Here is a 27,252-nt window from a genome sequence, read left to right as displayed (position 1 = left end):
TGTAGAAATATAAGTTCAATCCTCTTAAATTTTTTAAGCCTTGTTTTATGAGCTGACGTGCTATTTCCTGGTGAATGTTCCAGCTCCACCTGGAAAGAATATGTACTGTACTCCATTGGGAGGCATGTTCTGTACATGCTGTTATGTCATTGTTCTGTGGTGTAATTTAAGTCTCTGTTTCCTGTCTGGATATTCTGTCCGTTCTTGAAAGTGAGGTATTGAAATCTCCTACTATGATTGTGTCACTGGTAATTTCTCCCTTCCGGTCTGTCAGTGTTTGCAGAACAATGTTTGTGAACCTTCTCCCAATTTCACTGAGATGTTCTCGGAGGTCACCATGTATCTACACTAGGCTAGTTCTGTCACTGCTTAGAATGAGGTGAGACAAAAATCAGTCCCTCAAACAAACCTCCAAAAAGCCGGAGCACTGGGTGTGTGCTCAGCCCTTCTGGTCTCTTTTTCTCCCAGTGCTGAGGTGAGCTAGCTTGGAAGAAAGGCTGAGGTGGGATAAGTAAGATTGCTCTTGTCCTCTGTTTCAACATGGCTATTATAGGCTTTCTGCTCCCCTGGAGTACTGCAAACTCTTAAGGGGATTCTGGAAATCTCATAAAGGTATTGGTCTGTAAATTGTTGCTGAGTTGATGTTTTATGGGGGACAAGGGCTGGGACATACAGTCCACCCACTTGCTGACATCATTTATCTCAAATTCATGTTTCGTTCAATTAAAACATATGAGACTGCAAGGGGTGGCATCTATGCTAGAAGTATAATTGTAAATTATTGCTGGCAATCATAGCAAACATAAACCTTTTAATGGTACCTTTTCAAACTTTATCTCAAACACTCTGTAAAAATACCTGGCAGGAAATGCTGCAATAAATTAACCTAAGTTATGTGTTAATTTCCTATGACTGTTATCATCAAATTACCACAAACTTTGTGACTTTTAAAAAAAAAAGACACTTTCTTATGTTCTGGAGGTCAGAAGTTTGAAATCAGTTTCATTGGGCTGACATCAAGGTATTAGCAGAGCCCTGCTCCCTCTAAACACTCAGAGAAACTTCCCTTGCTCTTTCTAACTTTCAGAGTACTCCATTCTGGGCTTTCCTTGGCTACTGGCCCCTTTTCCTTCTTCAAAGCCAGCAGGTAGAATCTTGTTTTAGGAGTAACATTGCCTTCTTCTCTGGTCAAATGGCTCTCTGTTCCCCTCTCATGAGGACACTTATGTTGGGATTTGGGGCCCATCCAGATAATCCATGAGGAACTGCTCACCTCAGGATCCTGAATGCAATCACGACTTCGAAGTCTGTTTTGCCATAAAAGGTAACATATGATGTTACAGGGATTATAATATTGGGAGCCATTATCAGCCTGTCACAAGCTATAGACATCATTGAAGCTTAATGTTAATTTCTTGACATTCAAATATTCTTAGGTAAAGTTTTCCTTCAAACAATGTGGTGATGGACATTTGCTAATGTTACATTCCAAAATCCATTTCAAAATTTTAAATTATCGAACATTTAAATTATAATAAACCTGACATATCTTACTGACTTAATTCTCTTCTTTGTCACACAAGTATCCTTTTATCAACATGCAATATATAAAGTTAATAGAACACATAGCTTCGAATATTAAATTAGGAAAATTAAACTCTTACTTATCTAGGTAAGGATGAATTTTTGTCAGTGATATATCAGAAGATAACCCTCTGATGAAGAAATCATTAATTATGAAGTCACAGAAGGATCAAATAGAGAAGTAGTGAAGAAATTTTACATTCACTACTTTTGCCTTTCAAGACAACCATCCATATTATCCTACTTCTTAAGGGATTAATTCACATACTAAATTCAGACTTTCAGACTTTGTTACACAACTGTTTTACTAATTGTAAAAGCAATATATAAGCCTTGTAATTTTTTTTTAAAAAGCATACCAGAAAAATGCAGATTATTCACTGTTTATACTACCAGTTTTTATTTTAATTAATTCCACAAAGCTATGTTTCCTATATACCCCTTTGAAAATTTCCTTTTAAATCAATATATTATGAACATTTTAAACTATTATATACCTTTTAAACAATGTTTAGGATATGACACATTCTGTCATTTGAAGGTATCACGATCTATTTTACCAATTGTCTACTTTTGTTCAGTGATAGGAAGAATAAAGGGCCCCAATGATGTTCACATTCTAATCTCCATAACCTGTAAATATGTCATCTCATATGCCAAAAAGAATTTGGAGATGTGATTAAATTAATGATATTGAGGTGGGGAGATTACCCTGGATTATCTGGGTAACCCCGTTGTAAGCACAAGGATCCTTAAAAGTAAAAGAGAGAGGCAAGAGAGGCAGGGTCAAATTCAGAGTGAGATTTGAAGATGCCACACTGCTGGCTTTGAAGATGGATGGGGACCATGAGCCAAGGGATGCAGGTGGCCTCTGGAATCCAGGACAAGCAAGAGTACAGTTTTTCCCTGAGAGATTCCAGATGGAGCACAATTCTGCCAACACCTTGATTTTAGCTCATTTCAGTTAGCCCAGTAAGACCCATTTCATACTTAACGACCTCTAGGACTCTAAGATAATACGTTTTTTTTAAAGTAACCATATTTGTGGTGATTCTTTTTTGCAGCAGCAATGGTAAGCTAGAAATTGTTATTTAAAACAGCATGGAAACAATGATAATATTATGTAATATTTGTTCACAATCTAGATTTCTTCCCTGAGATAAATTCCTAGAAAAAAATTAATGTACATATGGTCAAAATGGTGTCCAGAAAGTGTGTGCCAAAATAAAGACACATTAATAAAAAGCAAAGGTCCTACTCTCTCTTTGTTCCCTAACGCTAGGTATTATAATTTAATTTTCCTGATAAATTGATAGGTTATAAATAATGGTATCATTTAAAATTACTTTTCTGAGTTTACTAGTGAGGATGAAAATATGCTTATAAGCTATTAATCTTTTGTAGTTTTTAGTATACCTGTTTTTATATTTTTCCTGTTTCTAGTGAGATATTTTGCTGTAGATGTAACAATTCTTCATTTATAAAATGAGCTCTTTTCATGTAAGTGGTAAATATTTTTATCAGTTTTTTTAATACATTTTAATGTCTTTGTAACACTTCAATGAATATCATTTTAATTTATAATATGTCAAATACATAAATATTTTCTTTTGTGATTTATTATATTGCTTGTATCCTTCTTACCCCATGGTAAAAAAAACCCTAATTTATATTTTTGTCTAGCTTTTACAAATTAGCTTACTATTAAATTTTAATTTTTAATGCACCTGAAAAATTTTGGTAAAATATAAGGTAGCAACATAGTTTCATATATATTTATGAGTACTTACATGGATTTAGGTCTCTTTTTGCATTTGTATTCTGTTCCATTTTATATATTTTTCTATGTCTGTGCTAATACCTTACAGTATGATATTAATTACTGCAGCATCTCAATTCCCTCTGTTTGGTTAGCTTGATGCAACCTATAACTCTGCTAAAGTACTAACTCCACCATTCTCTATTTGTATCTGTTTAGTCTGATGTGGATGGAACTTTGCTCACATCCTTTCATATTTCAGGGCTTGAAGACAAGGTATTTTTCTTGCTCTACTATGCTTTCCTAAAGATGAGCACAGTGAGTGGCATATAATATCACCTAATTTTTTTTTCTGAATGAGTACACTCAATAAAAGATTAATCAGACATAAGATTAACCTAAATATATATATACACACACACACGTATACAGACATATACATATACATATATATATATATATATTTGGAAACAGGAGTATTAAAGAAGTATAATAAATACAAAGACTTTAAAATAAATTTTCATACTTGAAATTCATGATAGCTCAACTTGTGAAATAGGAACTATTACTAAGATAGCTATTCTCGAATTAACAAGACTAAGTGAATTATAGATTGTAAGCATTTCAGAACTATAAGTTCATTACCATCCTTGCCTAAACACCTTAATTGATAGGAAAATCACCCCATTTCAAGGTAGTCTGTGTATTCTTTTTTGAAAAGACTTTTGGAAAGTTCTTTATATGAAGCCAAAGAAAATATTTCTCTATAAATTGAAATACTTTGGCTTAAGTCTTTTTCTCTTTGAACCATAAAGAAAAAAGCAAGTTTTCTTCTACCTGATAACTCTTCAAATATTATTTGAATGAAACTATCATGTTCTTATTTATAGATATGTTTCCTTAAAGTTGCTATGATATGGTTTAGATCTGTGTCCCCACCCAAATCTAATGTTTAATTGTAATCCCCAGTGTGAGAGGTGGAGCCTGGTGGGAGGTGGTTGAATCATAGGGGAAGTTTCTCATGAATAGTTTAACACTATCCCCTCAGTGTTATTCTTGTGAAAGTGAGTGAGTGAGTGAGTTATGGTGAGATGTGGTTGTTTAAAGGTGTGCAGCACCTGCCCCTACTCTCACTTGCTCCTGCTCTGGCCATGTAAGATATGCCTGTTTCCCTTTTGCCTTCCACCATAATTGTGAGTTTCCTGAGCCCCCCCCCCCAGAAGCCAAGCAAATGCCAGCATCATGCTTTATATACAGCCTGCAAAACTGTGAGCCAATTAAATCTTGTTTTTTTCTAAATTACCCCATTTCAACTATTTCTTTATAGCAATGTGAGAATGGACTAATACAGAAAACTGGTACCAAGCAGTGGGAAATTGCTATAAAGATACCTGAAAATGTGGAAACCTCTTTGGAACTGGGTAATGGGCAGAGCCTGGAACAGTTTGGAGTGCTCAGAAGAAGACAGGAAGATGAGGGTAAGTTTGGAACTTTCTAGACACCTGCTAAATTGTTGTGACCAAAATGCTGATAGTGATATGGACAGTGAAGTCTAGCCTGAGGAGCTCTCAGATGGAAATGAGGAACTTACTGGGAACCAGAGCAAAGGTCACTTTTGTCACGCATTAACAAAGAGGTTGGCCACATTGTGTCCCTGCCCTAAGGATCTGTGGAACTTCGAACTTGAGAATGGTGACTTAAGGTATCTAGTGGAAGAAATTTCTAAGCATCAAAGCATTCAAGATGTGACCTGGCTGTTTCTAACATGCTTATACTCATATGCATGACCAAAGAAAGGACATAAAAATGGAAATTATATTTAAAGGGAAGCAGAGCATACAAGTGAAAAAAATTTAGCCTACCCATGTGGTCAAAAAGAAAAGCCCATCTTCAGCGGTGGAATTCAAGCAGGCTGCAGAAATTTACATAAGTTAAAAGAAGCCAAGTGCTGATATCCAAGACAATGGGGAATAGGCCTCAAAGGCATTTCAGAGACCTTTGTGGCAGCCCCTCCCATCACAGGCCCATAAACATAGGAGGAAAGAATGGTTTCAAGGGCCTGACCCAAGGTCCCTGCTACCCTGCACAACCTCAGGACACTGCTTCCTACACACCAGCTACTCCCACTCCAGCCATGGCTGAAAGGGGCTCAAGTATACAACTCGGGCCACTGCTTCAGAGGGTGCAAACCATAAACCTTGGCAGCTTTCCATGCAGTGTTAAGCCTGCAGGGAAGCAGAGGGCAAGAGTTGAGGTTTGGAAGCCTCTGCCTGGATTTCAGATATATGGAAAAGCCTAGATGTCCAGGTATAAGTCTGCTTCAGGGGTGGAGCTCTCATAGAGAACCTCTACTAGAGCACTGTGGAGGGGAAAAGTGAAGTTGGAGCTCCCACGCAGAGTCCCCACTGAGGTACTAGCTAGTAGAGCTGTGAGAAAAAGGCCACCATCCTCCAGACCCCAAAATGGTAGATCCACCAGCAGCTTGTATTTTGTGCCTGGAAAAGCCATAGGCATTCAAAAGCAGCCCATGAGAACAGCCACAGGGATTGAACCCTGAAAAGTCACAGGGGCAGAGCTTCCCAAAACTTGGGAGCCCCACCTTTGCACCAGTGTGCCCAAGATGTGAGACACAAAGTCAAAGGAAATTATTGTGGAACTTTAATATATAATGACTGTCCCACTGGATTTTGGACTTGCATGGGGGCTTGTATCCCCTTTCTTTCAGTTTTTCTCCCTTTTGAAATTGGAGTATTTACCCAATGCCTATACCTCAATTGTATCTTGGGAGTAACTAACTTGTTTTTTATTTTACAGGCTCATAGGTGAAAGGAACTTGCCTCATCTCAGATGAGACTTTGGACTTTGGATTTTTGAATTAATGCTGGAATGAATTAAGAATTTGGGGGAATTTGGGGAAAGCATAATCGTATTTGGCAATTTGAAAGGACAAGAGATTTGGGAGAGGCCTGGGGCAGAATGATATGATTTGGATCTGGTCCCCACTAAAATCTCATGTTCAATTATAATCCCCATTGTGGGGACTGGCGGGAGGTGATTGGATCATAGGGGTGGTTTCTCACGAATGGTTTACCACCATCTCCTCAATGCTGTTCTGATGATAGTGAGTGAGTGAGTTATTGTGAGATAACTCACAATAACTGGTTGTTTAGGGTGTGTTCAGGGACAAACAGACTTAAGGCAGCATGATAGTAGGTATCAAAACTGTGAGTCAGTTTCAGAGTAGATGTCGTCATTATCATAACCACTATCACCCCTACTACCACCATCATAATAATAAACACTTGTATAGTGCTTACTCTGTGCCAGTGACGTTATAATTCTTTTGAAATATCAACTAATTTTATTGTCATACAACTCTAGAATGTAAGCAGCATTAATACGTCTCTTTTACTGATGAGTTACTGAGGCAAAAAGGTTAAGTAACTTTTTCAAGGTAAGAAAGCTAGAAAGGGGCAGAGACAATATGGAACAAACATGGGGAGTTTGGCTCCAGAATCTTATCCACCATTCCATCTCGTCTGTCTAAATTCCTCACGGTTCAAGTATTGGGTTTGTTCTTGTTGTTATTTCACACTCTGGTATTTTGAGGTTTTTTTAAAACACCCATTCGAGAAGTACTAACCTGGCTGAAATATTGCCTAATGATATGCACACTATTTGATGGTTAATTCAAAAGTCAGGAATTCAGTATGGTTTTCTAACAGGAGTTCCAGTTATGACTTACATTATGTCTGACTCCCAAAGACTAAACAATAAACATACATCAATACAAATTTGGCAGATCTTCAGCCATTGTTGTGAGTAGAAGACTTCAGCAATTTGGTTTACTTGTCAACAACCTAGTTCAGTACACGCAGTTTGCACAGTACTATGATTCACGTTAGTCTATGAAACTTTGTTTCATATTTCATGTTGCTATTAATTCAGTTTTCCCTTCTCACACTCATCCATTAAGCTGCTAATAACTGTTTCCTACTTCATTAACCTCCAAGGAGTAAATGTAAACTACAAGCAAACTTAGAAATGTAAACCCACATGAAGTTAGTTGAGAGCAAAACCTATATATCTATTTTGTCTGAGCTTACTGATTGATTTTGTTTTCGGTAAATAGAAACTATTTTATATGTGCATGCAATATTAAAGAATTCACTAGGTAGTGAACTCAGTTTTTGATGTGTTAACTTGAAATTACAGTCAATTAAAAAAAATCAATAAAATTTTGAAAATAAAGTATTCACTCTGAAAAACAACCCAAATACAGTCTTTATCTTATAAGTTATAGGAAGGCATGCTTATGAGTAAGACTGTTCCTTGCCCAGTCCTTAGGAGAGCTATTCGAAAAGCCAAGTCACTTAGCAAAATTAGTGGTTTGGATTTCTGTGTGATATATAATTTTCTAACCAGTCTCCATATTTTATTGTCCAATATGAATCTGCTTCACAGAAGCAAAACACCTACCCTACTTCTTACTTACTTCATCAAATGACTTAGGAAGCACAGTAATAACACCTTCACAAAAGGCTCTCAGAAGAAAAAGCCTGAATCACAAGTATCAGAAAAAAATGTCCTCCTCATCACATAGCAGAAAGTGGCAAAGCTGTTCTGAGTGCTGAGTAGGTCTAAATGGCAATGCTAAACCAACAGAAGTTGTGATTAAAGTGTAGGAATATCTCCTAATGGATAAGAAGTTGCACACTTCTTATCAAAGCAGTTTGGAACTCATAAATGACCTGGATTTGAGAAACTAAGCTGAAAATTAAGGGATTAAAAGCTTCAGGGGAACAAAATAGACAAGAGACAGAGAGGTACTAAAAGTTATATAAATGACTATAAATGAGTTATATAAATGAGTAACAAAATCTTTGAGAAATTCTTTGAGAAATACATTCTTCTCTCTCTCTGGAGTTCTCCACATCTCAAATGTAATAGGAAAACAAAGTTTAATGAGTGATATCAGCTAAGAGTTTAGGAGCTCGACTTCAGGCCAGCTCCCACTGTCAGGGGCTGATGGCATTTAGAATTATATGTCTAAAATATGGATTACATAAGAATGAGAATTATTTGCAAACTCATTTATGGTCAGTATGGTTTGCATTATGGACAGGTGATTAGTGAAACAGAATAGTCACACGTCATTGTGTTTGCCATTGCCTTTCATGTCTTCTTCTGGACTTGGAAATATTGACCATGTTGAGATAGGTGTATGTATTTAAGAGAAGGGAGATAGTGGAGAGAGAAAAAGAGAGGGAGAGAGAAATTTTGTGGTCCCTGAGATAAAGAAGTGGGTAATTCCTCAAATCTTGAGGACCACAGATGGAAGATTCAGGGCTTGGACAACTGGTTTTATCTTTAAGTTCACACATCCAGTAAACAAGCTTCTTTTCCAAGTATATAATATAGGAGTGATGAATTTAGTTGAACTAAGTATGAGAACTATGGAGAAAAGAAATAGACTGTAAATTACTAAAATTAGGTAAGTTTTTTCTCCGCAATTATGCTCTTACACATTCTTTTCCAAACCTACCTTAGTTGATTTCCAAGAGAGATGTATGGCGTGCAAATGTATTGTTCAGCCTCTTCTGCCTTCTGCTTGCTTATTTTACATCTTCTGTTTCCCCTGCATTTTTTCCATCCCTCTGATACCCCATAATGCAGCCCTGCATAGAGTAATATCTACCTCCTCGAAACCTTTATGTAATCTTTAAATTTATCACTTGGCACTAATAGTACTAAGAGGTTTACAGTATATATTTTCCCTCTGTGTTTTCATGAACTATTTGTTGGCAGGGAGAGAGTCTCAAATACTTTGTTAGCTCCAGAGGGCCTCTATAAGGAATTTTAGTAATGAGAAATATGAAAAGAGAGAGAATTTTGACATTTACATGTATTCCAATCAAAATGGTATGTTTTCTATTCCAAACATGCATTATTGGTTTCATATTTAATATATAATATGACAGAGCAAAGGTAAAAGTATGAAATTAAGCATATAATCTCCAATCTTTCTTCTAAACTCTCCTCACCCCCCCCCCCCACATACACTGCCGTTAGAGCTTTAGTAGCTCTCTACAATATATGAAAGTTTGTTGTTTACATATCAAATATCTTAACCGTAATTGCTGATAGATGTACGCAAGCATCTCTTGCCATTCATTAGGCTTATGATTTCTTACAAACTTGTAATTCTATAACTAAATTTAACAATTTGGATGTAGTTTATATAGAGAGAATCTGTAGATGTTAAGGACATCTGTGATGGCTTAAAATAATGCACAGTGAGAACATATTTTGTCCAGGGTAGGCTGCGATAAATCTAGAAAATGTCAGTTTTATCACATTAGAATATATCCATGCAATCATTTACTTAAGACTCTCTAAAAGCTAACCTGTAATAATCTAAAGCATTTTAATTATATTCCAAATGATGAATATGACTTATAATCTTTAAAGGGTTGATTCATGATATTTGAATCTAAGGCATTGACAGCTATTAAATTTTGGTTTTATACATAGGTTTGTATTTAGTTCGATGAAAATTGATAAACTGTCTACTAATGCTTAAAGGATTCAATGTAATGCATAATGTCAATTTTTCAGGACTAATTTGTAAAATAAATTTACTTTGGGAAATATAATATGCAACTTTCAACTTGCTATTAATTCTTCATTCCCATTTGTCAGTGACCTTGGTAAAGCTTTCACCTGATACTACAGAGTCACAGACTATATTCTTATAATAATTTCACTTCTTAATTTAGTAGCTAATCAATTCCATTCTTCTAATCCCCATGTATGTGTAGGGCGTGGGGGGCACTGGTTTTCTCAATCTCATTTTCCTCATTTTATTTCTTATTTTCTTATCAGTGTTTCTCTAGGTTTTAAGTATCAACAGGTTTTAAATAAACAAATATTTCAGCTTTCCTTTTACTAAAAGTTTTGCTATGTACTCTGACCAGAGGTAAATGTCATCCACCCACCCCCTAAAACACAGCATTCTTGCTCTGTTACCTGATAGAAATGGAAAACTCTATTCTCTCTCTTTTTAATTTTTATTTTTTGAGACAGAGTTTCACTCTGTTGTGAAGGTTGGAGCTGCCTTATGTGCTCAAGAGATTCTTGTGCCTCAGTCTCCCTAATCGTTATGATTACAGGCATGTGCCACTATGCCCGGGTAATTTTTGCATTTTCAGTAGAGATGGGGTTTCACCATGTTGCTCAGGCTGGTCTCGAACTCCTGGCCTCAAGTGATCTGCCTACCTCGGCCTCCCAAACTGCTGGGATTACAGGCGTTAGCCACCGTGCCCAGCCCACAACTCCATTCTCTCTTCATTTTCAGGGGAAATTAGTAACTTTAATAAATAAATAAAAGATGTTATGGTATTTATAAAAAATACTTTGAAATATACTTTTATGGAAAAAATTTATGAAAATTACTTTGAAAAATACCTTGTTCAAGATAATCTGCCTGTACCTGATGGAATATAAGAAATTTAGCAATATGATACATTCCTGATATTGTAGTTGGAGAAAATTGTCTTCTACCTAAAAAACTGTCTGGGTTGGCCGGGTGCAGTGGCTCACGCCTGTAATCCCAGCACTTTGGGAGGCCTAGGCGGGCAGATCACGAGGTCAGGAGATCGAGACCCTCCTGGCTAATGCAGTGAAACCCGTCTCTACTAAAAAAATACAAAAAATTAGCTGGGCATGGTGGTGGGCGCCTGTAGTCCCAGCTACTTGGGAGGCTGAGGCAGGAGAATGGCCTAAACCCAGGAGGCCGAGCTTGCAGTGAGCCGAGATCGCGTCACTGCACTGCAGCCTGGGCGACAGAGCGAGACTCCGTCTAAAAAAAAAGTTGTCTGGGTTGACCAAGTGTTTTTTCAGAGTAGGATCTTAGGTTATAATTACACCAGGTCAACAGGAATTGCCCTGCATAGATGAGAATTGTGATCAAGCTCTTTTAGATGGAATAATAAGATTAAAAAGCAAAGCTACACTAACCATCCAGATACCCACTCAGATTTGTAAATCTAAAAGCATCATATTAGTTAAAAAATGTATATACATTAAGAATGTTTGAGTTTATTTAGAATGACAAAATAAAGGAACATGAATAACTTTACAAACACAGGTATCAAACAGCATGAAATAAACACAAGAAGTTATAACAAAAGCTATAAGGGCCCAGGAGACAAGTTTATTATCAGCTGGGATTACAAACAAACTGTAATAAATTATTTTCTTTTTGTGGGCATAAAAATCACTGAATAAATTATCTCAGTTAGTAACTTATTTAGAAATAAATGTTTCTATAATTCAATCCCAAACCTTTGTTCTCTATATTCTCCAATAAGGAGCTGAAATTTCAACAGCAAACTAATTTTCAGACTGTTTAAGTTACTTTTCTAAAAAAGTTATTTTAATATAATCATAATATAGTGATCTTAGGAGTTTTACATTCTATGAGAGAAAAGTATAATTGGTGTTTGAAAAAAAAGGTTGCTCGATTTCTTATGATTTACTCTTTTACGGAAGACAATAAGAACTTTGCACAATATTTATATCATTTCTGTGAGGCAGCAACAGTAAGATACCATACCCCAGGGCTGAGTTTATTTCTTTTAAAGGTGGGAGCACCCATGGAGCTTTGGTGATTTTCCTAAAGTTAGTAGCAAGGGCCAGATTTGTACCTGGCACTATTCTAACAGAACAGCCTCTGTTCAAATTAGAAGAGCAAGAAAAGTGCCAGAATTCCACTTAATGGTAACCAAATTTTGAATACAACTTTACATTTAAAGCATTGGTTAAGCCCTGATTCAGTCGGCCTCTGATCCTGTGCTACGTGCCTTCTATTGACTGTGAAGGCAATTACGAATCATGATTACCCTTCTGAATCATGTATGCCCTAAGAGTGCTGTTTCATTTATATCATCACCTCATTTAACTGTAGGCCCCACTTATTTAACACACAGAAGTGTAAATATATACACTGCAAAAATAACAAGAAATACTAGAGTGACTTACATGGTAAAAACATCCAGTGTGTCTCCAGCAGTTCTTGCCATCTCAAAGTAGGTTTGCAGAATGTTGACAGTTCCAGAAAGGGCTTCATGACCGCAGCCACAGAACAGGGCAACACCCGCATAGAGCAGGATGGTGGCAATCAGAGAAGCATAGGGAATGCCTCCCAGGCATTTGATACAGCATTCAAAACACCCTGTAGAAGATCACAAAGGGAGAAATTCATATTTTTGTTAATCTAATTTAAAATTTTGTTTTCAAACTTCAGCACTATGGGAAAGTATATTTGCACTGATAATACCAGGTCAAACACATAAATCAAGTCCTAGAGTATGTTGAAGGATACTAAGATCAAATTCCTTAATTATAAACCCATCCTCCACAAATAAGAGAATGTTTCCTATGACTGATGTCTTCCTCATCTACTGCAAAATCCAGAGAAGCCGTTCCTTCCCAACTCAGACTTTCTATAATAATTAATCTTCACCATAGTTGCATGCGTAGCAATCCATTTTGAATTTGTTGCTCTCAAATGTTACATGCTTATGGTTTCATTTCAATGGTATTTATTCTTTTGCACTCCATGTATCTGTATTTTTCTTTTTTTGTAACAGATTTTTTTATTGATGTGTCATAGTTGTACATGTTTTGGGGATACATGAAATATTTTGATACATGTTTATAATGTATAATTATAAAATCGGGGTAATTGGGATATCCACCGCCTAAAATATTTATGTTTTCTTTGTGTCAGGAACATTGTGATTCATCTCTTCTAGCTATTTTGAAATATACAACAGATTATTTTTAACTATAATTTCCCTACTGTGCTATTGAATATTAGAAATTATTCTTTTTACATAAGTGTGTTTTTGTACTCTTTAATCAATTTCTCAGACAGTAAGTTGAAGCCTGTTAGTATATTGTGAAGTCAACTTAGTGAAGTATTTTTTTCTTTTTTTTTTTTTTTCCTTTTTTGAGACAGAGTCTGGCTCTGTTGCCCAGGTTGGAGTGCAGAGGCACAATCTCAGCTCACTGCAATCTCTGCTTCCCAGGTTCAAGAGATTCTGCTGCCTCAGCCTCCCAAGTAGCTAGAACTAAGGGCACGCACCTCCATTTCCCACTAATTTTTTTTGTATTTTTAGTAGAGACAGGGTTTCACCATGTTGGTCAGGCTGGTCTTGAACTCCTGACCTCAAAACTTACTGAACTTTGACCAGCAAATATTAAAAGTGGCAGAGACTGGAAGAGACAATATCTGAATGCATTTTATGTAGTAAGGGAAATTACTTTTGACTCTTTTGACTTCAGTGCTCCTATATGATATTTGAGTAGTGACTCATAATGAAAACCTACTTCTTGCTATCATTCATGGTTTTAAAACAATGACAAAGACAGTGGCACAGCAAACGAGAGCACGTTGGACACACCGATCACTGTGTGGTTTTTGCCAAATTTATTCTTTTGCGCTTATCATCTTTAAAAATGTGACAATAAGAGAATTTCTCTCATATGGTTCTCATGAGGATTAAATGAGTTAATATAAAAAAAAGTGCTTGACGTAGAGTAACTATTCACTACATGTTATCTGTCCTTATTAGATGTAATTTATTATTTTTTGGGGGGTCGGGGTGGGGGATGGAGTCTCGCTTTGTCACTCAGGCTGGACTGCAGCAGTGCGATCTCAGTTCACTGCAGCCTCCGCCTCCTGGGTTCAAGCGATTCTCTTGCCTCAGCCTCTCAAGTAGCTGGGACACTGAAACGCATCACTGGCTAATTTTTGTCTTTTTAGTAGAGACAGGGTTTTGCCATGTTGGCCAGGCTGGTCTCAAACCCCTGATCCACCCACCCCAGCCTCCCAACGTGCTGGGTTTACAAGTGTAAGCCCCCACACCTGGCCTAATTTAACTATTATTTATGTGAACTATTACTGTGCTGTCATGTAGTTGTCAGAAATTCTTTAGCCATCGTGGTCACTTTTGCTTTTTGAAGTCTCATCACTTTTACTTATTGAAACACAGCTTTAATCATTTAAACTGAGACATCAGGAAACGATGGTAAATATTCACAATAAAGGTCACAATTTCCTAGGCTTTTTCTAGATATCTTCTAAGAAATTAACTAGAAATGCTTAAGTGTATATATTTTGCAGGAGGAAATATTGATGAGGCACTATGTGACAGCCACAACTGATAAAGGAGAATTTAGGTAAGAGGACTGACAGGCTAAGGGTACTTGCAAGGATGACCTAGGTTCCACATGCACCCACCTCTAGCCACCCCACGCCTCAGATACACACACATATCCTCATGCCAAAGATTTCCTCCTTATGAAAATTCTTGATCAAATCTGTCTTTGTAATGCTGAAGCCCCTCAGATAATTAATGACTTTTCCTTTTTCTTCAGAAACAAATGACAAACAGGATTTAAAAATGGATTCTTATTGTGCTTAAGTCATAGGAAGATCCGTGAACACTTTATCTAGAAGGCATAGATGCATATAGCAACATATGAAGCATATGATAATTGCAAAGTTCCTGTGAGAACTAAGTTTATATTGAGAGATTGAGCTAGTCGGCTATTTTTAATGCTGCTCACTGAACTGGCCTTCTTGAGAATTCTAGTCCATCCCATCTGCCCCAGAGGAGGTTAAAAAAAGGAGTCTGAACACCTTCCCATTTCAGTAGCTGTTGTTTGTGCAGGCAAAATTGTTTCTTGAACATTCCTCCCCCAACACACATCACACACACCCACACACACATCCCCCACACGTGCACGCACGCGCGTGTGCACACACACACACACACAATGTGGGGAAGTAGAAAAGGTTAGAACAGCTTGAAACTTCATGTAATAGGAAGAGATTTCACCAGCAGATGGCTAAAACCAATGTGTGTAGTATCTGAATGTCACTGAACACAGTTTTGGGTGGAGATTAACAGGGTGGCAGAAAAATCTTTGAACTATTCTGTCTCTTGTTGTTCTACAATTTCTACCTCACTGATTATTTAAAAATAATAATAAAAAACTTAGTGCCAGCCCAAAGTAGAGCTATCCCTATTTTTGGCAAGTATACCACATAGTCTCATGATTTCAAATCCTATTCATCTGTGATTTCTGTCTTTCGCTCTTCTCGAAGCATTTGATGCGGTTGTGGGATATTTCTACTATAGACAATCAGAAGTATAAAAACCAGATAGATGAACATGTTTCACAAAACTGTTCAAAATAGAGTAAGTTCATATATAAAGAGTTCAAACACTGAATGCCTGGGTGGGAACTGCTTTTGCTGGATTCTAGAGCCTAAAGTTAATAACTGAGTAAAGACTAAATCAGAATCAGAATAGCTCAGGAGCAGATAAAGTGGTAAGCTCATGACTGACCACCAAAACCACTTCTGGGGACTTCTGATTAATTTAAATATTAATTCAGGGTCGGTTTCGCTTATTTCTCATTGTCTCCACTCTACTTTAAATGGACCACTTCTAGCCTCCACACTATGCTCTGTAGCTGCAAGGGGGATACTGGAGTTGCTGCATCAGAGCATCAAGTATAACTTCAATTGAGTACTGGCTTTCAAATTTAGAAAGAAAAGCCCAAGATAAATTCTAAAACTGGGTCAACCCAAATTGACAAGGCTGAGATAACGTGCATTTCCAAATGAGTGTAAGGTCTCTTTACTCTATTTAAATGATACTATTTAAATTTCTCAGAATCATATTACCTTTACGGCAAATGCAAATTCCTCTAAACTTGCACTCCTGTGAAGTTAAGCTAGCATCTTTTGACTTAAGACCCCATCCTCCGTGGAACTTCTATTCAAAGGAAGAAATCTTAAGTATTTCATCATACACATATCGCGCTTGTAATGGGCTAGATCCTGACTATCCCCACTCTTCCACAGAGCCTGAGCTGCCTATCCGTGTTTAAAGAAGACTCTCAGAACTCCCATCTGGGGAAGCAGCGCATTATTTCAGTATTCTCTCCAGCTGCCAGGATCCCACGTAGTTGCTGGCAGGGGAGCTTCTTTCCACCCACAGAGAGGAACAGCCTTGGCTGAGCAGCAGAGTTGCCATAGCAACCCTGCCCCTGGGCCCCGGATAGGTTCCCAACAATCACCCTTTAAGGCTGCGGATCCTATGCCCCCAGTACCACGTTTTCACTGAAATGCAAATGAAAAACCACTCGATTAAATGAATATTAGTGAAGGCATAGTAAGTGGAGTGCTGGTGCTGGAGAAGATATTTTTTTTCTTGAGAAACTCTCTAGTAAAATGATAAAGATTATTTTGAACAGGAAACATTTTCAATGCTAGATATTATAATAAAAATGGGCCCATTAATTCTCAAATAGAACTGATGGCTCAAATAGGGAATACCGAATTTACATGTTCTAGTCACTACCTATATACACAAAGAGGTATTTCTCATATCCATTTTCTGGTTATACTTTCCAAAATGAAATAATACTGTGCCTTCAGCTTTAACATGAAAACAAATATTAAAAGAATTATGAGATGTTCAACACACCCTCTGAAACATTAGCATTTGCCCAAAGATTAGTGAAGTTATAGATGGACTTGTACTAATACAACAATTTCAAAGAAAATAGAAGCTGTTAAGATATGTTATTTTTTAAAGAAGATACTGACTTTTTAAAAAGATATTAATTTATTTCTATTTAAACATTGTGAAGTCAAACACATGCCTTTGCTTTTGCTCACGTCACAAACTGCATCAAAACAAATAAAGGGAAAAGAACCTAAACCAATAAGAAAAAGACCAGGAGAGATAGACAACAAAGAAGAGAGGCCAACACAATTGTGGATTCTGGAAAAGTGATTGACAGAGGAGAGGTTGAGAAGTGAGATTTACAATAGACTGACAATTGACTCATTGATACATTTTTCCTAATATTATTTACCAGACAGCTAATTCCTTTTCTCCTGACCTATGTCATCTTTGTCATTATCAAGTGTCTAGAGAGGTATAGATCTGTTTGATGGCTGTCTATTCTGTCCTATTAGTCTATTTCTCTGTCCCTGTGTCAGAAGTGTTTGAACCAAAGCAACTCCATCTTGAATAAGGGCCAGGTGAAATAAGGCTGAGACCTGCTGGACTGCATATCCAGTGGGTTAGGCATTCTAACCCACAGGCTGAGAGAGTAGGTCAGCACAAAATACAGGTCATAAAGACCTTGCTGATAAAACAGTGTGTAGTAAGGAAGCCTGCTAAAACCCACCAAAACCAAGATGGTAACAAGAGTGACCTCTGGTCATCCTCATGGGTCATTATATGCTAATTATAATGCATTAGCATGCTCTGAGGCATTCCCACCAGTGCTATGACAGTTTACAAATGCCATGGCAGTCATGAGGTTACCCTATATGGTCTAAAAAGGGGAGGAACCATCAGTTCCAAGAATTGCTCGCTCCTTTCCCCAAAAACTCATGAATTATCCACCCCTTGTTTAGCATATAATCAAGAAGTAACAGTAAGTATCCTAGATAAGGCAGCTCAAGCTTCTGCTCTGTCTATGGAGAGTAACCACTCTATATCCCTTTACTTTCTTAATAAACTTCCTTTCACTTTACTCTATGGGCTCGCCCCGAATTTCTTCTTGCTCAAGATCCAAGAACCCTCTCTTGGGGTCTAGATGGGAACCCCTTTCCAGTAACAGCTAGGCCAATACCACACTGCCTTATAGTATGTTTTGATGTGTGGAGGAAATTGCCTCAACCAATTCATTTTCTTCATGAATGTCATGGCTAGTCATTGCCCTTTTACTTTACCAATCAATTTTTAAAACAGTTTGTCTGATTATACAAATTAACTCATTGGGATTCTGATTGGTCTTTTTCCATTTGTATAAATTATTTATGTAATTTAGATATTTTTTTTTACTCACAAACTTTAAAATTATTTCATCGATTCTATGAATTATTTTGAGTTTGTGGATTATTTTAAATTTAGGTTGGTAATCATACCATCTGTGAAAATTTTGAGCTTTCTTTCTTTTCAATATGTGTGCTTTTTAATTTATCTTTTTATTGTCTTATGCTATTGGATAAAATACAGAGAGGAGATTAAAAATAATGTGAAAAGGTATCTTTTGTGATCCTGATATTATAGATAATACTTATGCTTTTACCATTAAGTTTGATGCTTGCTGTTGTTTTATTGGTTAAATTTAGTCTCTTGTTTTAAATTATATCACATGCTTCCCACCTGGTAAAATAATTCTTTTTTCTTCTTTTTATCTGACGTTTCAATAAACTTTTCTAATGTAAGTTAAACATGCATTCATGAGGAAAAAAAAAAAAAAAACAATGGCGCCACTGGGTTTTTAAAAATACATCGCTAAATTTGTCATGCTAACTTTGTTCAATACTTTTGCATTTATCAATTTATCCAAGAGTTATTGAGCCCTCACCAGGTGTCAGACACTATGCTAATTGCTGAGACTTTAGAAGTAAACAAATTCAGTGAAAATCTCTGCTCTCATTGTAGAGGTGCGAGCAAGATTATAAACAAGATACTGAAGAAATATAGGTAAGATTGTGAAAAGTTCAAAGAAGGAACCCTAAACAAAGAGGTGGGATTAGGGAGTATTGGAATATCAGTTTCAACTTCCAATAAAGAGGCTAGGGAAGGCATAACTGTGATGACATTTGTGAAAAGGTCTGGAGGAGGCAAAGGGACCATCCAAGAGGCTATCTGGGAGACAGTTTCTTTTCTTTTTATTTTTTAATTTTAGTTTTTATTTTTATTTATTTATTTATTTTGATACGGAGTTTCGCTCTTGTTGCCCAGGCTGGAGTGCAATGGTGTGATCTTGGCTCACTGCAGCCTCTGCCTCCTGGGTTCAAGCGATGCTCCTACCTCAGCCTCCCTACTAACTAGGATTACAGATGCCCGCCACCACACCCAGCTAGTTTTTTGTATTTTTAGTAGACATGGGGTTTCACTATGTTGGCCAGGCTGGTCTCCAACTCCTGAGAGGAGGTTTCAAACAGAGGGAAACTAAATGTCAATGCCTTGAGGCAAGTGTGTGTCTAGAGTATCTGAGGAAAATTTAAGAACCAGTAGAGGCAAGATAGATTGAGGTAGAGACAAAGGCACACAAGGAGAGGTTAGAATATAATAGGTGAAGTTATAGGGTCATCAATATGTTAATGAATGTCATTGACAACAAATTTTTGCTGTCTTGTTTTGTAAGGAAGTTTATACCAGCCTCGTAAAGTGATCCCTTTTTCCAATGCCCTGGGAGAGTCTGCATAAAGTTGTAATTACCTGCACAGTAAATATTTGGTAGAACAACCAGTAAAACCAACCAGTCCACTTGTGTATTTTATGGGAAGAATTTAAACTGCTGATCTAATTTGCTGATGTTTATAGAGTGATTCAAGTATTCTATTTCTTCTTAAGTCTGTTTGCTAAATTCAATTTCTATAAGCATATGTAAACTTCATAAAAGATATAAATTTTCTCATTAAGTTGTATATAACATTTTAAATAATATTTTTAATGCATTCATCATCTGAGCATATATCCTTTGGTCTTCTCCAACGATTTTAATTCTTTCTGTTTTATTTCATTCCTTCTCTCCTTCCTCCCTCTTCTCTTCCCTCTCTCCTCCCTTTTGGTTTTTCTTTCCCTCCATCTGTCCCCTTTCTCTCTCTCGCTCTCTCTCTCTCTCTGTCTCTCTCTATGTGGGCCTCTCTCTCTCTCGTTTTCCCTCTTTCTCTCTCTGTCTTTCTTTTCTTCCTTTCTCTCTTCTTAAAGAGCATCAGCCAGGACAACCTATGTTTTATACTTTATTTTTGCTATTAAAACCAACAGGCCTGGCACAGTGGCTCAAGTCTGTAATCCCAGAACTTTGGGAGGCGGAGGCGAGTGGATCATGAAGTCAGGCGTTTGGGAGCAGCCTGGCCAACATGGTGAAACCCCATCTCTACTAAAAATACAAAAATTAGCCAAGCATGGTGGTGCTCGCCTGTAATCCCAGCTACTCAGGAGGTTGAGGCAGGAGAATCACTTCAACCCGGGAGGTGGAAGTTGCAGTGAGCTGAGATCGTGCCACTGCACTCCAGCCTGGGCGACAGAGCGAGACTCCATCTCAAAAAAAAATAAAAAGATAGGATAAAATAAAAATTCCAATGACTTTAAACATCACATTTTACTTTTCAGTAAGTCTACAATATTTCCTTCCCAGCTTCATAGTGGGGATCTCTTCCCATTATAGCCATTCAGAAACTCAGGTTGATAAAGGAAAACCGTCTTGAACACTGCTAGTCATGGTATCAGAATAAAAACACCAGGGAAATCTCACTTTGGCAATCAAGTATTCTAGGCTCTAGGTAGTACACGCCATTTCTAAGCCCAGTGGGTAGAAAGAGTCACTTTCCTCCCTCTCAAATACAAAGACCAAAAAGTGCAATTCTGCTATCTTTCCAGAAGACAGGGAGCTACAAAACTTAGCAAACAGCACTAATGGCTATCATAGCAAAGCTGAAGGTTTTCCAACATGATTATTCTTTTCAAATAAACTTATTTTGGTATGATTACTTTGTTTCATTAATTTCTCTTTTTAGATTAATTTTTTTTCTTTTTTATTTTCTTTGGGTAAATTTTCCTATACATTGTCTAATGTTTTAATGTGGAAAGATGGATGCTGAGCTCATTGCTCTTTGGACTTTTCTCTAATAAAAATATTTAACCCCATAAAGTTACCTTCTAATTCTGATTTGAGTGAATTCCACAAGTTCTGATATGCAAACTTTTCATTCGTGTTCAGTTTTAAGTATTCTCTAAAGTTTATTGAGATCTCTTTTTGACATATGTCATTTTTTTCTTGGATTATTTATTTTGGTTTTCAAATATGAAAGCTTTTTAAATTTTCTGTCTGTTATCTGTTTGTATATTTATTGCATTATTTTTAGAGAATATGGTCTATAGGATGCCAGTCCTCTGAAATGTATAGTGACTTCCTTTAAATTAAATCGTAGATTTGAGTTTCTCAGTTTCTGAAAGCAGCAGAAATTTAGATCGCCAACTCACAGGAGAGCTGGCCTGTGGTACCAGATTCTCAGGAGACATATTTTCCCCGTCAACTCACTCAAGGTATAAAAGATGTAAATTTTCCCTTTCTGCCTTACACACAACTTTTGTTACTATTATTGTTCTGTAATTTTTTGCTTTGTTTAATTTTGTTTTCCTGGCTCAGCCTTTCACGGAGTCCTTTAGAGTCCTGACCCTCATGCTGTGTGTTCCAACTTGACCTCCCGTCTCGGGCTGACCTCACCTCTGTTTCCTAACTTATATTACCAGGACACCCAATGTGAAGCGCAAGGAAACCAGGAATATGAAAATGACCCAGGACCTGCTGCTGCCTGCAGTGCTTTCTTGCTTAGCTCCCTGAACTTCTCCTTTAACTTTATTTTTGGCCTCTGAGGGTTCTGCTTACTCTCTTGACAGTACATCAGTGTGTACATATATGTGTACATATATAAGTAATTATATTTTAATTGCACCTATATTTTAAATACACAAACGTATTTGTTTCCAAACTTCAATTGTTTGGGAACAAAAAAAGATTTCTTGCTATTTAGTCTACCATACTACTGGTAACTCTTAATTAGAAAGAGACAACCACTAGGTATTTGAGGAATGCCTCCAACTTGGAAGATGGAAACCAAAAAAAATAAGCAAATGAAATTCCAAGAAATGAGAGATAAAGCAGGCAGCTGAAGAGAGTTTAAAAAGGGCATATTGGCACACCAAATATATATACATATGTATATATATAAACATATGTGTATATTTATTTATTTATATACATATATTTGTGTATATACAAATACATATATGTATATATTTTTATCTATTTCTTTAGAATATTACAAAATATATTGCATTCTAAACAAAATGGATGTATTTCTTTCTAACTAAAATAAGAATATGAGGCAACCAAGTAAAAAGGGCTCCCCAGAAAATAGCTGGCTTGAGTATTGGGAGGACGGAGTTGGGCCTCAGAAGTTCTTGCTGGTTTGGGTCAGGGGTGGGGAGGCTGGCCTCTTCTGTCCCTGTGTGGTAACCAGGAGATTCATTTGGTAAAGTGGGAAGCCTTTTATCAGGACTCCATCTCACTTTGCTGAGTTATATTTTCTTTTTCCTTTTCTCTCAATGAATTCTACTCATCACCCTTTTATGTGTCTGCTAGCCTAATCTTTCCTGGTCATGTGACAAGAACGGTGTTTTCCTACAATAAATAGATGCTCTAAATAGGCAACTGCAATAAAATTAAAAGCTATTATTAAATGGAAATATAGCAGAAGTTTACATTTTCACAGTTTAAAGACACACACACACAAAGAAATCTATGACAAAGTAGAACAAACAGACAAAAGATGGAAACTGGCAAGAAAAGATAAGCAACTTAGAAGATCAGACAAGGAAGAACAACCACCACAATCGAATATAATGATATTCATCAATAAAGCAGTGAAAATGAAGATTAGCAAATTACTGAATAATTGATATAAAACAGTTTCCTAGAGTTAAGGGCTTGAGTCTGTAGATTGGTAGGACTCACTGAGTTTGTTTCTGGGGCTGAATCCCTCCCTTCCTGTAGCTCTTACAGTCCCCACTACCTCCTGCTGCCCCACGGCCACACTATGGCAGAGACAGGAGGCCTGATGCTGGCTCGTGCCCTCAGAGTGCTCCAAATTAATAAAGGAGGAATAGAGCAATTGGGGTCATGGACGATAAGTGTCTTAGAAAAAGTCATCATCAGAGAAGGAGAACGAGAAGTGCTTTCAGCTAAATTTAAAGCAAATGCTTTTATTTAGAGGACTTTTTCTGAAAACTTGGAACAGTTCTAAGTTAGCCTTAAGACCTTTTTCTGTCTAGGGAAATATTAGTGGAGTGAGGCCAACCTGACTTTCTCTTATCCTAACATTGAGGGAAATATGTCCCTTGGGTAGAAATAAGAGAACAATTCAATCAAGACCTGACTGTAGTAAGTTTATTTCACATGCTCACTTCTTTTTTCTATGCCCTGCTAGCAGCAGGAGTATGGATTCACTACATCAATATTCAGAGAATGTTTCTTGAGCACCTATTTCTTCTATACACTGTGTATACAGAAGTGATAAAAAAAAAAAGAAAAAATATGGTCTCTACTCTGTTTGAGCCTATATAACAGTGAGAAATAAAATTAGGAAATTCTGGCACCTTTTAGAAAAATTCCAGAAAATATCCTATGAAAACATCCAGTATTGTGATATCCTTAGTGTCCAGCTGGTGTAGCCAGGATTGCAGTGTTCATCAGCACATCAGAATCAGTGGTCATGGGCTTGAAGTTCAAAATTATCCAAAGAATAGTAGACTAAAAAGCTTCTTGGCATAAAGTATAACACGCCATAAAGATGAGTAAGGATATTCCAAAACTGGGCTTCTGAGGAAGACTTTATACTGTAAAATGTTTAGCAAACATACTCTGTAATAGTTAACCCTTTAATGAATGACATGATAATCTCTATTTTTTTTTTTTGATAAGGAATCTCCCTCTGTCGCCCAGGCTGTAGTATAGTGGCACAATCTTGGCTCACTGCAACCTCCGCCTCCCGACTTCAAGCCATTCTCCTGCCTCAGTCTCCTGATTAGCTGGAACTACAGGTGCGCACCACAACATCCAGCTAATTTTTGTGTTTTCAGTGGAGATGGGGTTTCACCATATTGGTCAGACTGGTCTTGAACTCCTGACCTTGTGATATGCTTGCCTCGGCCTCCCAAAGTGCTGGGATTACAGGTGCGAGCCACCAAGCCCGGCCTGATAATCTCTATTTTTAAAGCCTTTTAGAATATAGCTTAAATAATCCTTAAATATTGTTAAATGTTTATTAACATCTTATTTAAATATGTCCTGGCCTAAACAGAGCATAGAGTCAAAGTAAATATTTGAATCTTTAAGAACAAAATAGTATTACCAAAAATAAACTCATAGGACAGGTTTTCATCTTAAACATTGCAGTCATGGCTATAATACTCTGCTTAAACAAATCAGTTACAAATTTAAAAAGAAATGTCTTTAAACAAGAAAATATCCACAGTGTTCAAAGGCATTTTTGTATCCTGTAGTACACAATGGAGGAGGATTTTCACTGCATTTTTTGCTGAATCTCATTATATTTGATAGTGGTTGTTGGTTTTCCTTGTCTGATCTTCTAAGTTGCTTATCTTTTCTCTCCAATTTTGATTTTTTTGTCTTTTTGTTCTACTTGTCATAGATTTTTTTTTTTGTCTTTTAGTCCTTCTGTGAAAATGTAAACGTCTGCCATCATATTTCTATTTAATAATATCTTTTAATTTTTTTGGTAGTTACTTATTTGTGGATGGGTATCAAAATCACCAGGGACGCTGTCAAAAATAGAGATTTTTTGATTCCCTGGATTAAGAATCTTGTGGGTTTTTATCAAGTTCTTCAGTTGATTCTGATGCTGCAAGATTTGCAAGTCATGCAGTATTCTATAAAATCACATGAGATGCCCTGAATCCTTTAAAGTATTTGATAAACTGGGATATGCATGTAATAAAAAGATTAAGAAGGTATTACTCTAAAAACCTGAACAAATGCTTAAACAACATATACAGTTTATAGCTATTTATCTCAACAAGACAGATTTTTTTTTTAAAACAGTTCCAAGGCATCAGAAACAATATCAAGACTTTTTTTGTTTGTTTTTATTTTTATATTTTAGAGACAGGGTTTCAGTCTGTGCCCAGGCTGGAGTGCAGTGGTGTGACATAGCTCACTGTAGCCTCGACCTCCAGGACTCAAGGGATTCTCTTGCCTCAGCCTCCCAAAGTGTTGGGATTACAGGGGAGAGCCACCATACCTGGTCACCAAGACTTTCAATGCATTGCCTGGTGTGATCTCCACAGCTCATATGAAATAGCTATAATTATAGTTAGGCAATTTCTCAAGTGGTTATTGACAGTAGATACTGCCAGAGTACATGAAAGCCTATTTATGATGATTTTTTCAGAAGAATGATGACATTTTTATTTTTAAAATGCCATCATGAAAATGTTTATTAAGATTAATATTTAACATTCAGATAGGTTTTTTTAGAAATATATTACTAATTACAGAACATTCTGTACTGGTCAACATGACTTAGCAAGAATGTTTTGATTAATTAAACTTGTTTCCCTAAGGCGGAGAAGTTAATTGCTTCTATTATGAGTAGAACCATACTCTTCTGACTGTGATAAATAAGCCCCCAGGGTGAGGGAACAGTCAGGTGGAGACATGTTTCTGATGTAGAAAAACAATCCCTGGAAGGAAAAAAAAAAAAAAAAAAAAAAACTAGAACTCCATATTCCGTACAACTGTGGGGTTCTGATAGCATATACTCTGCTTGTTCAGATAATGTCTGGAAATCCAGTTAAAACCCTCATTTTATCTTGTAATGAATGGACTGATGAACATAAATGCTCTTCCCCTAAATATTCACACGGTTTGATCTCTCACAGTCTTCAAACCTTTGCTCAAAATACTCATTCATTCATTTGTTCTTTCGTGTGTGTTTGTTGAGTTATCCATTGCTGCCTCACAAGCCATCCCCAAACGTACTAGCTTAAAGCAGAAATTTATTATAATTTCTCACATCTTATGGGTTTATTGGTGTCAGCTGGGCAGCTTTCACTCGGGATTGTTCATGCAGATGCAGCCTGAAAGTGAATAGGTCTGCGGTCATCTGAGTGCTTGACTGGGCTGGATGTCCAGGATGGTTTCTTCCTTGCAAGTATGGCACCTCAGCTAGCATGCCTCGAACTGCTGAGAACTTGCATAATTCTCCCACATTTTATTATCAAAGTAATCACAGGCAGCTCAGATTCAGCTGGAGAGGGGATGGGAGGAAGAGTTGAAGACTGAATGGCAGTGGGGTAGAATCTGCAGCCATGTTTAGTCTGACACAAGCTGATCTATTTTAAAATTGAACTTTCCACCCAAATGATTGCTTTCTTTTCCCATAACACTTATCACCATCCAATGTGTTGTTTATCTTACTATTGACATTTTTTTTTTTGAATTATTGAATCTCTTTACCAAACTATGAAAGCTATGAGGTCAAGAATTTGTATTTTGTGACTGGGCATGGTGGCTCACACCTGTAATCCCAGCACTTTCAGAGGCCAAGGCGGTCAGATAACCTGAGGTCAGGAGTTCGAGACCAACCTGACCAACATAGAAAAACCCTGTCTCTACTAAAAATGCAAAATTAGCCGGGTGTGGTGGCACATGCCTGTTATCACAGCTACATGGGAGGCCGAGGCAGGAGAATCACTTGAACCCGGGAGGCAGAGGTTGCGGTGAGTTGAGATCACACCACTGCAATCTAGCCTGGGAAGCAAGAGCAAAATTCCATCAAAAGAAAAGAATTTGTATTTTGTTCATTTCTGCATGCCCATGCTCTAGCACAATATCTGACACATAGTAGGTTCTCAGTTAATATTTGTTGAATAAATAATCCAATTGAAAAACATGTCTCAACAACCAACTAAGACAGATCTAAAAGTGGTCATTAGCTTCAAACCCTCCCCCATGTCCAGCTTGCAGAGAAATACCAGAATCATGATAATTTTCTACTTTGGGATGAAGAATGAGAAATGTGGGCAATGAATGGTTAGCTAAAACACAATTTTGTGTTTTCCTTCTATAACTCTTTAAAAAAGTGAGCCTATTTTTCTTTCTGAGTAACTTGTAAAGAGTTTTTTTGTAAGTTTGCTGGAGAGATAATTCAAAAGTCTTCCTGTATTATATACTACAATCTTAAATTTGTAGAAGAAGAAACTCTTGTTGTG

The 27,252-nt window shown here is 36.9% G+C and overlaps 1 protein-coding gene across 3 annotated transcripts in view; it reads right to left on the bottom strand.

Annotated features, from left to right (window-relative positions):
* LOC105466640 (glycoprotein M6A) overlaps positions 1 to 27,252 on the bottom strand; it is a 368,562-nt gene that overhangs the window by 55,116 nt on the left and 286,194 nt on the right. For all 3 annotated transcript variants that reach the window (XM_071092816.1, XM_011715711.3, XM_011715710.3), the window contains exon 2: positions 12,386 to 12,578. In XM_071092816.1, coding sequence (XP_070948917.1) covers positions 12,386 to 12,578 — 193 coding nt within the window. The remainder of the gene's footprint in view (positions 1 to 12,385; positions 12,579 to 27,252) is intronic.

Source organism: Macaca nemestrina, chromosome 3 (assembly GCF_043159975.1).
Source record: "Macaca nemestrina isolate mMacNem1 chromosome 3, mMacNem.hap1, whole genome shotgun sequence".
Taxonomy (NCBI): domain Eukaryota; kingdom Metazoa; phylum Chordata; class Mammalia; order Primates; family Cercopithecidae; genus Macaca; species Macaca nemestrina.
The sequence above is the reverse complement of the archived record's forward strand: the minus strand, read 5'-3'. Positions and strand labels throughout refer to the sequence as shown.